The 12594-nt window shown below is 47.7% G+C and overlaps 1 protein-coding gene across 1 annotated transcript in view; it reads left to right on the forward strand.

The window, feature by feature from the left end:
• MED15 (mediator complex subunit 15) overlaps positions 1-12594 on the forward strand; it is an 87897-nt gene that overhangs the window by 71464 nt on the left and 3839 nt on the right. Inside the window, exons 9-14 of the mRNA XM_036759931.1 lie at positions 2477-2613; positions 2895-3022; positions 3841-3975; positions 4186-4249; positions 5316-5382; positions 12342-12502. Of these exons, the coding sequence (XP_036615826.1) occupies positions 2477-2613; positions 2895-3022; positions 3841-3975; positions 4186-4249; positions 5316-5382; positions 12342-12502 (692 nt within the window). The remainder of the gene's footprint in view (positions 1-2476; positions 2614-2894; positions 3023-3840; positions 3976-4185; positions 4250-5315; positions 5383-12341; positions 12503-12594) is intronic.

Consider the following 12594-nt stretch of genomic DNA (forward strand, 5'->3'; position numbering starts at 1 on the left):
AAGAGTAGGCCTGGAGTCTGAACATCCAGGCCCTGGCTCAAAAGGCTCCATGTTTGACTCACTCCAGCAAGTGCTACAATGTTTGTTCTTTTTCAGATTTGTTTTTTACCACTATAAACAATACCTTTGACAAAATCCCCTAACAAAGCAGGGAAGGAATCCTCACATATTTGTGTTTTTGTCCATGTTGCCTGTGGACTAACCCAGAAACGACCAGGTTCAATACAAGAATGTAGGAGGGCCAGAAAGTGAGTCAGGAGGGAAGTGGTGGAAAAGCCCCAGTTTTGGAGTCCGAGGAAATCCTCGCTTTATGCCAAAGGGTCGTACATCCCTAGGATTCAGAGGTGCAAGTAACCCAGGTCATCTGGTCTGCCTCTTTCCTTGTCCAGAGGAGGAAGGCAAGACCCAGAAGGGCTCACCCAAGGGCCCAGGACTTTTTCCTGGGTGCCGTAGTGCTGCTTGTTGGGTTTGTGAACCCCAGTGGCTTCACTCTGTTCCCTCCTCTGTGGATTGAGGAAATTGTACAAGATGATCTCTAAGGCCCCCATCGTAGGCTACACTAACTAGATCCTTCACTCATTGTTACTTGGACTGGCTTCTTTCCGGCCTCTCGCCCTCTCTTACGTAGTCCTAGGATTCCTTAGCCCTGCCTTTCTTTAACAGGCCCAGGGCGTTGAAGTCACTGATGGAATCATTCTTTCCTCTTCACATTGGTTGGCTAAGATGACGGTTCTTTGTAAGGTGCCTCTCAGAAGACAGAAAAGGGGCTTTAAATCGAGTTGCTGAGTGACGTCGCTGGACCTTGACTGTAGTGTAGGATGCCACGTGGTTGATTCATTTATTGTAGGAGTTTGGAACAGGCCCTAAAAAGCCTTCTGTCATACTATTCCAACTCCTAGGAATTGCTGAAAATGTCTTTTAGGTAGAGGACAAGGGTCTGTTTCTCTCTTTTTGGCCTGCTCCTTCCCAGGTCACATGCGGGCTGCGCCCTCTGCCAAGAAGAGAGCTCTTGGATAGGCCTGTGTCAAGGAGGTCAGGTGGAGAGAACCGAGGCCTAGTGTAAGTGGCAACAGAGTGCTTGGTCAGTAGGCAGTATGAGCAGAGGGATGACTAGGGTCAGGACCCGGCCCATGCCATGGGAAGAGCACGGGAAGGAGAAGCCTGGGAAATGGAAGGGCTGCCATGTGGGAGAGGAGGACCTGACTGGCTGGGAATGTAGCAGACAGGATTGGCGTCAGGGTCTAGATCAGCTGGGGTAAGGAGGCGTACATAAGAGACACATGTAAGAGTGGACTTGGCTGTGCTGTTCTCGGCCCTAGACAGCCGTGGTTGGGGAGGCAGGTAGAGCGATGGGGATTGTTTTCAGGGAGGTCATTGAGCAAGCCTTTATTAAGCTTGTACTGTGTACAGAGCGGGACACTGGAAGGGAAGAGATAAAGAAAAGAATTTGAAGTCAATCCCTGCCACCTAGAGGTGTGACCCTGGATAAGTACCTTGCCTTTCTCATCTGTAAATCAGGATGATAACACTTACAGCACAGATTCCAATGAGATAATCTATGTGAAGCATTTGGCAAACCTCCGTGGGTTGGCTATTCTTTTTGTGAGTCGGAGGCTAAGAGCTGGGTACCCTGTGACACGATGTCCCAAGTTAAGTGCGTTTGAGAGGCTGTGTGAAATCTCAGGAATGGGTGGTGGATGTGGGGAGAAACTGGGCAGGCTTTCTGGGTGGGGAGATGGGAATGTGCTTTAGAGGCAAGAGAAGACAGGGAGACTAAGCTGCTTGGGGAGGCAGTACTGACCTCAGAAGATGCGGAGTGGTGGAATGCCATGAGCTGACCAAAGCAGGTTATTCTTTCATTGAAGAATCAGAGAGGGACTGAAAGTGGGCATCCCCACGAGGAGGCCGTTGAGATCATTGGATTCCAATGGTAGCAAAGAGGGACTGGCTAGGAATGTGGTACTGGAGATTCGTCCTGCTCAGCTCAGACAATAAAGGCCTTCTGGTGCCAGAAATCAGGAGAAGCTAGGGGAGTCAGTGAAGGCCCACTGCCTCGGGAATCAGAGAGCTGCGTTCATGTCCTCTCTCCACTGCCTGCTTACCTGCCCATGTAACCTCGGAAAATCACCTGACCTCCCCAGGCCCTGTGTCCTTCTCTGTAAAAAGGAGGGTTGGACTGGATGGCCTCTGAGGGCTTCCCACTCTGGAGCTGGGACCTTGTGATTGTTAGAAAATAAAAGACTGACGCTAGGGGGTATGAGAGAGAGAGAGAGAGAGAGAGAGAGAGAGAGAGAGAGAATGTATGTATGTATATATGTGTGTGTGTGTGTGTGTGTGTAAAGACTGACCCTAGGGGGTGGAGTGTGTGTAAGAGATGCAGAGACCAGTGGGGGCTGGGGGCAGACAGTGCTCCACGGGCTGCCTGAGCACACCCATGAGTGGCAGGGAATGTGACACTATCTCCTTTCCTTTTCAGGTCAGCCAGAGCAGCATGACCATGATGTCTTCACCATCCCCTGTCCAGCAAGCCCAGACCCCCCAGGCGATGCCACCTCCCCCACAGCCATCTCCTCAGCCTGGCCAGCCTTCCTCGCAGCCCAACTCCAACGTGAGGTAGGCTCCCAGATGTCTTTGTGCTTTCCCTGGAGACGGTACCTTTATTTGTTGTGATCGTGGCACTTACTCCATGACTTCAGCTCCTTCTGGTTTCTGGCCTCCCTGTTCCTCCCAATCTTTTCTCCCCCCTCCTCCCGACCTGTTAGGCATTGACTACCCTCTTCAGCTCACCCAGCTGGCCTTCATTGGGGGTGGCCTCAGCCCTCATCAGCTGGCTTCTTTGGCCTTCCATGAGCTCCCCTCAGTTGGAGGCGTGTTGTCCCCTTTTCCTTGTGCAGTTCTGGTCCGGCTCCATCTCCCAGCAGCTTCCTGCCCAGCCCCTCTCCACAGCCTTCTCAGAGTCCAGCTTCTGCCCGAACTCCGCAGACCTTCAGTGTTCCATCCCCCGGGCCACTCAACACCCCTGGTGAGTCCCCATGGGGTGAGAGGCAGTGGCTGGCCTGCTTCCTGTGGTCTGGATGGGGCAGGCAGGGCTGGACTGTCTTCTTGGTTGGGATTTGACTGGAATGTGGTGGTTCCCCTATTTGAGCAGAAAAGTGTTATGGAGAGTGCCAGGTCTGTATGAGCCCCCACACTATTGGGAGCAAGCCACTGTGGGCAGGGCCATGGGTCCTGAGGAACCAGGAGCCCAGAGATGGTCAGCAGGTCCTCCCTGAAATCTAAATCCATAGCTCTGAACTCGCCCAGTGATGTGTGTGCTCACGGTGTCCTGGGCTGTGCTGTGGGTCCCCAAGTCTGTGCTGGCTGTGGAGACCTGGGCAAGTCTGCCCTCCCTTCCTGCCTCCTCCCGTCCATGAGGCCTTGGGACACCTGGATCCTGTCAGAGAGCGTGTCGAGATGAGTTGGTTTCTAAAACTCTCCAGCTTCCTAATCGAGCCGCCCCATTCCCACCCATGCCATCCTGCCTTCAGGCTCTATTTTTTTGCAAAGACCATCTGTTGAGCCTAGGACTTGTTTGGCAAACATTAATCACCTGTTGTGTGCAGTGTACAGTCCTCAGTCCCAAATGGGATGCAACAGTCACAACTTGTGGTGCTTCCTTCTAAGGAGCTTACAGTCTTAGGGGTAGAGGGACGAGATGCCCTGCAGACAACTGAAGGCTGTTCCTCTTCGTCAGACTAGGTCCCAAGAGGAATGCTGGGGACCAGGGGCCAGAGTTAGCTAGTGGGGGAGCTGTGGGAAACTGCAGAAGCATTGTTTTTCTTTTGCTATCTTCCATCGCAGTGAACCCCAGCTCAGTCCTAAGTCCAGCCAGCTCCAGCCAGGCTGAGGAGCAACAGTACCTGGAAAAGCTGAAGCAGCTGTCCAAATACATTGAACCCCTCCGACGCATGATCAACAAAATTGACAAGAACGAAGGTACCCTGGCCTGTGCTACACGAGGTAGAAGGGAGAGGGGAGGAGGCCCGGGAGCTCTTGCTGTGGGCAGAATCACCCATGGCTAAAATCCTCCAGGGTCCCTGGACACCATCTGCCTGCAGCCTCATGCTGCTGTGGCCTCCTGCCGGGTTGGAGCTCCTGGATAGGCGGGCTGTTGACAGTCCTTACTGGCCTCTGCTTCTTTTTCAGAACGGAAGAAGGACCTCAGTAAGATGAAGAGCTTGTTAGACATTCTTACAGACCCATCCAAGCGGTGAGCGGCATCCCTGGTCCTCTCTCCCCTTCCCTTTGCTGGGCCTACATGAAGTATTCTATGACAGGCATCCCAAGTGGGTATAACTGTCTGTTCCTTCTCTCCCAGACTGAGCATACAACCATACAACTTGGACTCTTTTAGATATTCAGTTTTATTTTGTTTTCAGCACAGACTAAGTCTTGGAGTCAGGGTGTTCGAAGTGTGAACTTCCACAGATCAGGGGTTCTTTTTTGATGTCATGGGCCCCATCTGGTGAAGCTTGTGGATTCTTCTGAGAAGGCTGTTTTTCAATGCATAAAATAAAATGCTAGAATTACAAAGAAAATCAGTCATATGTTAGAATTATCAAAATACTCTGGAAAGCCGAGCCTCAGCCTCCAGGCCCAGATGCCCTCCCCTCAAGGTGAACCAGCCTGGCCCCTCTCTAGCGATCACGTTCCCAAGAGCACTCGGCGAGTCTTGTGAGTCTTCTGAAACCTTCGGATAGAGAGATCTCGTCTGTCCTGGAGGAGACATGCCCCCCCCCCCCCCCCTCCCCCCCGTGAGGAAGCACGTCTTCTTGTGAAAAAGCTCCTCCTCACATCAAACTGAAATCTGCTTTCCTGCATCTTCTCCATGGTAGTTCTAGTTCTGTCTTGTGATGGATCTTCAGAAATTCAAAGCTGGCCGTTGTAGTCTTCCTTCTTTAGTCTTCTCCAGGCTAAATATCCCCATGGGCAGTTCACTGATTCTTAGTTGACACAGAACTTCCTGGCTTCCTCCCTTTCATCTGGGGCCGTGCCTGAACTGAATGCAGAGATACAGTTGTGGGCTGACCAGGGTGGGAGGTGGCAGAGCAGGCCTAGGGCCTGCCAACCCTGTTCCCTCATCTGGGACTGGTCGGCCCTGAGTCTGTGCGGGCATACAGGCAGGGAGATGGTTACAGTTCCTACATTGCTGCTGGGGGGACTGCATGGGAACAGCCAAGGTGAGGCCCTGGGTCAGAGTGGTCCCAACTGCAGCTCCTATTTCTAGCCCCACATGTACCTGGGGTCAGGCTGATGGCTGTCTTCTCTTGTCCCAGGTGTCCCTTGAAAACACTCCAAAAATGTGAGATTGCTCTGGAGAAACTAAAGAATGACATGGCTGTGGTGAGTATTGGGTCCAGGCCCAGGGACCTGATGTGGGTATGGGGAGCCCATGAGGCTAGCTGGAGAGCCCTCTGTGGCACTCAGGGTCTTGTTCAGGCCTTGCTGGTCCTGCTGGAGGTAGGGGGAGATGTTCAAGCAACCTCAGAGCAGAAAGGAAAGCCTAGGGACCCTATGCTCACAGCCCAAAACCAACACATGGACACAAGGTGCTTTGTGTAGAATTTATCTAATGAATAGAGCCTCATGCACGTCAGGCCTAGGGAGGGCACTAGAGTCAAGTCTTGGGCATAGGCCCTTGCTTCTCGGGCATCAAGAAGCGCAGTATCGCTTAGGAGGATGTTGTCTCTAGGCGTGTTCAGAGTCTCTCACAATGGCAGAATGTCCAACCGAGGCCCTCATATCTTTTAATGAAAGGGTTTTTTTTCCTTTCTCCATCCTCACCAAACCTGGAAAAAGAAAAGCAACACCCTTGTAACATTTAAGCAATCACATGAAACAAATTGCCGTATTGGTCACATCCAGAACTGCTTCGTTCTGCATCTTGAGGTCATCCCACCTTGTCAGGATCTTGCTTCCATCACCGTCAGTCCTCTGGAATCACGATTGAGCAGAGTCCTGAAATCCTTCAGACTTGTTTGTCTTTAGTGCTGTAGTTGTCGTACATACTGTTCTCCTGACTCTGCTCCCTTCCCTCTGCAGTCTTCCTCATTTGCTCTGAATCCATCCCCTTCAACAGTACGGTGATATTCCTTGACACTCATAGACTGTGTTCCTCCTCTTCCTTTCTCTTTATAAGAAATTTATTTGAGATTTTCAGTTCCACATTTTTTCTCCCTCTACCCTGTTCCTCACCAGTTGAGAAGGCAAGAAATACGATACCCTTTATACATATGAAGTCATGCAAAACATTTCTGAAACAGCTATGTTGCAAAAAAAAAACCAGGAAAAATTAAGAAAAAATATACTTTATTCTGCACTCAGTCTATCGGCTCTCTGTGGATATGGATAGCATTTTCCGTCATGTTAAAATATTGCTGTTACTGTATACAGTGCCCTCCTGGTTCTAGTCCCTTCACTTTGCATCAGTTCATATACCAGTCTTCCCAGGTTTTTCTGAAACCCTCCTACTTGTCATTTCTTATCGTACAATAATATTACAATCATATGGCGCAGCTGGTTCAGCCATTCCCCAGTTGCATCCCCTCAGTTTCTAAGACTTTGTCACCACAAAATGCTGCTAGAAATGTTTTTCTTTGGGATACGGACCTAGAAGTGGTATTGCTGGGTTAAAGGATATACACAGTTTTATAGCCCTTTGGGTATAATTACAAAATTAGTGTCCCAGTTTTTCCACATCCCCTACAGCATTTGCCCTTTTCTGTCATGTTATCCAACCTGAGAGGTGTGAGATGGTTCCTCAGAGTTGTGTTTCTCTAATTATTAGTGATTTAGAGCATTTTTTCACATGACTATTGATAGCTTTGATTTCTTCTGAAAACTGGCTGTTCATATCCTTTGGTCATTTATCAATTGGGGAATGGCTCTTATTTTTTTATAAATTGGGCTCAGTTTCCTATATATTTGAAAAAGGAGTCCTTTGTCAGAGAAACTTGTGAAATTTTTCCCCCGGTTTCCTGCTTTCCTTCTAATTTTGGCTATTTGGGGGGTTTTTTGTTTGGTTTGGTTTTTTATTTGTGCAAAAACTTGTGAGTTTAATTTAATCTAATCTAAATTATCTGTTTTACCTCCCATGATCCTCTCTGTCTCTTATTTGGTCATAAACTCTTCACTTGCTTATAAATCTGACAGGCACACTTTTCCATGCTCCACTAATTTGCGTATGAGATCACCCTTTACGTCTAAACCATTAATCCATTATGACCTCATGTTGGTGTACAGCAGGAGATGTTAGCCTGCATCTGATTTCTCCCAAATTGCTTTCCTGTTTCCTCAGCCTGTCAGATGGTGTGTTCTTTCCCTAAAAGAATAAATCTTCGGGTCACTCAAACACCGCATTATTGTGGCTATTTACCTACACGTGCGTACTGTGTGCCTGAACTGTCCCGCTGGTCCGCCGCTCTGCGTCTCGGATAGTACCAGAGTGTTCTGACGGTTGCCGTTTTGTATTATACTTTGAAATCTGAAATGACCAGGCCGCCTTCCTTCCCACTTTCTCCCGTGGAATTCCCTTGATCTGTCTTTGTTTGTGTGAAGCGTGTTTTGTGATTGTGTCCATGTGTTTGTCCTAACAGGCAGGCTCCCGAGCGCTTTACACTGCCTGCAGTTACTTTAAATGGGATCTCTCTCTTCTTACTGGGTTTGTTGTATCCTGCCACTTGGCTGAAGTCAGTCCTTGCTTCAGCTAGTTTGTTTTAATTGATTCTCTCAGTGTGCCGTCATATTGTCTGCGGGGAGAGGTGGTTTTGTTTCCTCGTTGCCTAGTGTGATCCCTTCACTTTTTCTTCTCTTACTGCTAAAGCTGACACTTCTAGCACAATATAGAAGGCTTCTCGTTTCTCCCCATTACAGACAATGCTGGCCCTTGGTTTTAGAAAAGTCTGATTTATTCCTCTGCTGTGTACTGTGTTAATAGGGATGGATGTTGTAATTTTTCTGTACCTATCGAGATGATCGGGATTTCTGTCGTTCTTGTCACTGATAAGGTCAGTCATGCCGATGTTGCTGTTCGGTTGTCTCAGTCGTCTCTGACTCTCCATGACCCCACTGGGGGTTTTCTTGGCAAAGATGCTGGAGTGTTTGCCGTTTCCTTCTCCAGATCATTTTACAGATGAGGAAACTGAGGCAAACAGGGTGAAGTGACTTGCCCAGAGTCACAGATTTGAACTCAGGAAGATGAGTCTTCCTGACTCCAGGCCCAGCGCTTGGTGCACTGTGGCGCCCCCTAGCAGTCCCTAATTATGATGCTGACTTTGCTAATATTGAACCAGCCCTGAGTTCCTACTATCATTCCAGCCTGGTCATATTGTATAATCTTTTGATATTCTGCTGATCTCCTTGAAGATATTTTCTTTAAATTTTTTGCACCATCATTCATTAGGAATATTGGTCTGTCTCTGTTTTTTCTTTCTCTGGTTTAGGCATCAAAATCGTATTTGTGTCCTGGAAGGAATTTGGTAGAACTCTGCCTCTGTTTGGGTGAATTATTCTGTAGTGTTCGGTAGAAGTCACTCGTAAATCCATCGATCCTGGAGCTTTTGTCCTAGGGACCTCTTTCATGGCTTGTTCAGTTTCTTTTTATAAGATAAGAGTTATTAGGGGCAAGACTGGCCCTGGAGTCAGGAGGCCCTGAGTTCAAATGTTGATTTCATTATGTTTTTTCTGCTGTTACTCTGGGCAGCTCATGTTTTTGTAAATATCGGCCCACTCCTTTTAGAGTGCTCTTCTTCTTAGAATATAATTAGGTAAGGTGGCTCCTAACAGCTTTAATTTCATCTTCATTGGTGGTGCATTCCTTTTCATTTTTTGAGACTAGTAATTTTGTTTTCTTCTTTCTTTTTTAAAATTAGCCAGTTGTTTGTCTGTTTCATTGTGGTTCGCCCCCCGCCCCTCCGAAACCAGCTCCTAGTTTTATTTATTATGGAACAGCTCTAGGTGGCTCAGTGGATAGAGCACCAGGCTTGGAGTCAGGAGGACCTGAGTTCAATTCTGGCCTCAAATACAAGCTGTGTGACAAGTCACTTAACACTATTTGCCTCAATTTCCTTATTTGTAAAATGAAGTAGAGAAGGAAATGGCAAATCACTTGAGTATCTTTGCCAAGAAAATATTTTATTTACTATTTCAGTGATGTGGTTTTTTACTTTCACTTTTATTAATCTCTCCTTTGACTCTCAAGATTTCCATTTTGGTATTTAATTAGGGATTTAAATTTTGTTCTTTTTCTGGTTTTTTTTAGTTGCACGACCAGTTCATTGGTCTGCTTTTCTCTGTTTTTTTGATGTCAGCATTTAGAGATATAGATTTGCCCTTGTACTGTTTTAACTGCATCCCACAAATTTTGTCGTGTTGTCTCATTGCTGTCAGTATTTTTAATGAAATGATTGTTTCTATGATTTGTTGTTTGACCCGTTCATTCTTTAGGATTAGATAATTTAGTTTCCAATTAGTTTTTAAATCTCTGCTTCCAGGGTCCTTTATTCAATATAATTTTTATTTCAAAAAGATTCATTTAACATTTCTGATTTTCTGTTTTTGTTCATGAGGTTTTTAATACCCTAATAAATGGTTACTTTTTGGGAAGGTGCCATGTGCCATTCTTGAGATCATGAAGACATAACAGGAAAACTCCTAGGGCTTGTCTTATCAGACGCCCTCTGTGGCCCCTGAATGACATTAGGATTCACATGTATCATCTTCTCATATTTGGATATCCATTATTAGTGTTCATGGATGTCGGCCTTTTTATGTTGCTCTTCACTCTTGTGTTTGAGCTTCAAAGTTTTCCCACAGCTCTAGTCATTTCATCAGGGATGCTTGGAAGTCCCTTGTGTCATTAAAGGTCCCTTTTCCCCCATAGCACTATACTTGGTTCTCCTTGGCTTTCCCCCACATTCTTTGCCTTCTGGAGTATCTTGTTCCACATTCTCTGCTCCTTTCTAGTGGTGGCTATTTAGTCCTTATGTGATCCTGACTGTGGCTCCTCGGGACTTGAATTCTTTATTTCCGGCTGTGCACAGTACTTTTCTTTGACCAGGAAGCTCTAGGTTTTGACTATAATATTCCCAGTTTTCATTTGGAGATTTTTTCAGGAGGTGACCAGTGGATTTTAATTCTACCTCGCCCTCTAGATCTGCACATTTTTTGTTCAATACTTTGTTCTGGTACTTCTTATTGCCTCAGGATTCATTGGTTTCTGTTTGGTCCATTTTTGGTTTTCAGGGAGTCTGTTGCCTGGGCAAGGTTTTGTATCTTTTGTGCCAAGCTGTTGATTCCCTTTCCAGTTCTTTCTTCCATAGCTCTCATTTCTTTTCCAATTTTTTTCTTCAAGTACTCTGAGTTCATTTATAAAAACATTTTTCCCTTTTTTTCCTTTTCCCCCTCTCTCCTGCATCTCTTTAAGGCAGTTTAGTTGAGTTTTGTGTTTTTCACTGAGATTTTGCTCAGTCGCTCGTTCTTCCAGTCTATTTCCCAGCTTCAGACTTGATGCCTGGACTCTGTGGCACTTCTGGAGGGAACATCTGACCTGGTTCTACTCTAATATCACTTCTTGGGGTATTGACTATTGTGTGATTCCAGAATCTCATGGACAGACTGAAGACCTGACAGTTTTTGATGCAGTGACCACAGTGGTGTAATCTAGGGCACAGTTGGTTTGGTCCTCCCTACCCTTTTCTGAGCTCTGCAGAGTACAATGATGATGAGTCTCCCTATCAGCCAGCTGGAAAACTGCTGATTCAGAGCAACAGAAATGTAGGCTTCTGTTTGGTCCAGTACTCCTGCCTTGGCTCTTCTTCTGCAGGCCAGGCCACACGCTCTGGGCCTCTGCTGCTGCTGCCGCCAGCTCCTAAACTCTGTCCTTTCTCCATCCACCACCCAGGGAGGCTGCTACCAAGCCCCATCTCCCTCGAGTCTTTGACCTGGAACTGAGTAGTTTGTGACAAAGATGCCAGTTTGCAACTGTCCCTGTTACAATATTTGCATATGGGTTTGTGGGTGCCCCAGAAGGGGTCTAGGACATCTTGCCCTGGTACACAACCTCTTCCTGCATGCAGGCATGCTCAGGGTGTCTGCTTTTGACCCTGACCCTTTTCCTAGTGTCCCCAGTGTTCTCTGTCTGTCTCCCTTTGCTGACCTGGACTAGACAAATGACTCACTATGATCTTTTCTGGATTTTCCCATCAGGATTAGGTCTGGTGCATTTTCTAGGATTGTTTGGAGGAGTTTTGTGGGCAGTCATGAGCCATGTTGCTTCCTACCACTCTGCCATCTTGGCTCCACCCCAGGAGCTCAGTTTTGGAAGAGTTAAATTTAGGATATCTGTAGTGGAGCCAGTTTGAAATGTCCAGTAGGCAGTTGCAGAGATGAGCCAAAGCACAGGAGAAAGCATAGAGCTGAGGGAGTAAATCTGAGAATCATCAGCATAGAATGATAATTGAATCCTTAGGGACTGGTGAGATCACCAAGTGAAATTGTAGAGAAAAAGAAGAGAAGAGGACCTGGAACAGAACTCTGAGGGACCCCAGGGCTATTGGGCCAGAGCTGGATGAAGAGCTGGCAAAGGAAGTGGAGGAGGAGCAGGAGAGTGGGCATCAGGAAAATCTAGAGAAATGGGGATCAGGGAGATCAGAAAGGAAGGAGACTGAGGAAGGGCCATTATATGGGCAACTAGGAGATGGTCGGTCACTTTGGAGAATGATGAGGTTGGAAGCCAGAGTTAAGAAGAAAGTGAGAGGAAAGACATTGGAGGCCTGATTGTAGGAGGCCTTATAAAAGAGTCTGGCCCTGAAAGAGAGAAGCGATGTTGGACATTAGCTGCAGGAAAGGAAGGAGCAAGTTAGGGGTTTTCAAGGACAGGAGAGATGTGGGGCTATTTGTGATCACAGTGGGGAGGCTTCCAGTAGACTGGGAGAGATTCAGATGAATGAGGAGGAGGATGGGGGGGAATGTGCTGGAGAAGACAGGATGGAAGGTAGAGGGCTTGGCCTGGGCAAGAAGGGCCCCCTTGTCATTTGAGACAAGAGGGAAGGGGGCCGTTGTGGGGGACACACCTGAGTGATAGGAGATAGGGAATGGGGGAGACAAATACAAGGAAGGGCTCTCAGCTGGGGAGAGTGGGGAAAGAGGAGCCATGGGAAGTTTGGGAAAGGATGTCAGGGTTTGTAAAAGCTGTTGGTGGGGTTGGGATGGCAAGTCAGAGGTGAAACGCCAGTGTGCATGGACCCCATCAGCTTAGCGTTGTGACTTTCTGCATGGGCTGTGCCCTTCTCTGCCTCCCCTAGCCCACCCCTCCACCACCTCCTGTGCCGCCCACCAAGCAGCAGTACCTGTGCCAACCCCTCTTGGACGCCGTTCTTGCCAACATCCGCTCCCCGGTCTTCAACCATTCCCTGTACCGCACCTTTGTACCAGCCATGGAGGCCATCCACGGCCCTCCCATCACGTATGTGCTGGGGAGGCCTGAACATTGTGTTGGGGATGGGGGGATGGGGGTGGGGCGAGGCTGGCCTGTGCTGTCCCAGCTGCCAATTGGGG

The sequence above is a fragment of the Trichosurus vulpecula genome, chromosome 1, assembly GCF_011100635.1.
Source record: "Trichosurus vulpecula isolate mTriVul1 chromosome 1, mTriVul1.pri, whole genome shotgun sequence".
In the NCBI taxonomy this organism is placed as follows: Eukaryota; Metazoa; Chordata; class Mammalia; order Diprotodontia; family Phalangeridae; genus Trichosurus; species Trichosurus vulpecula.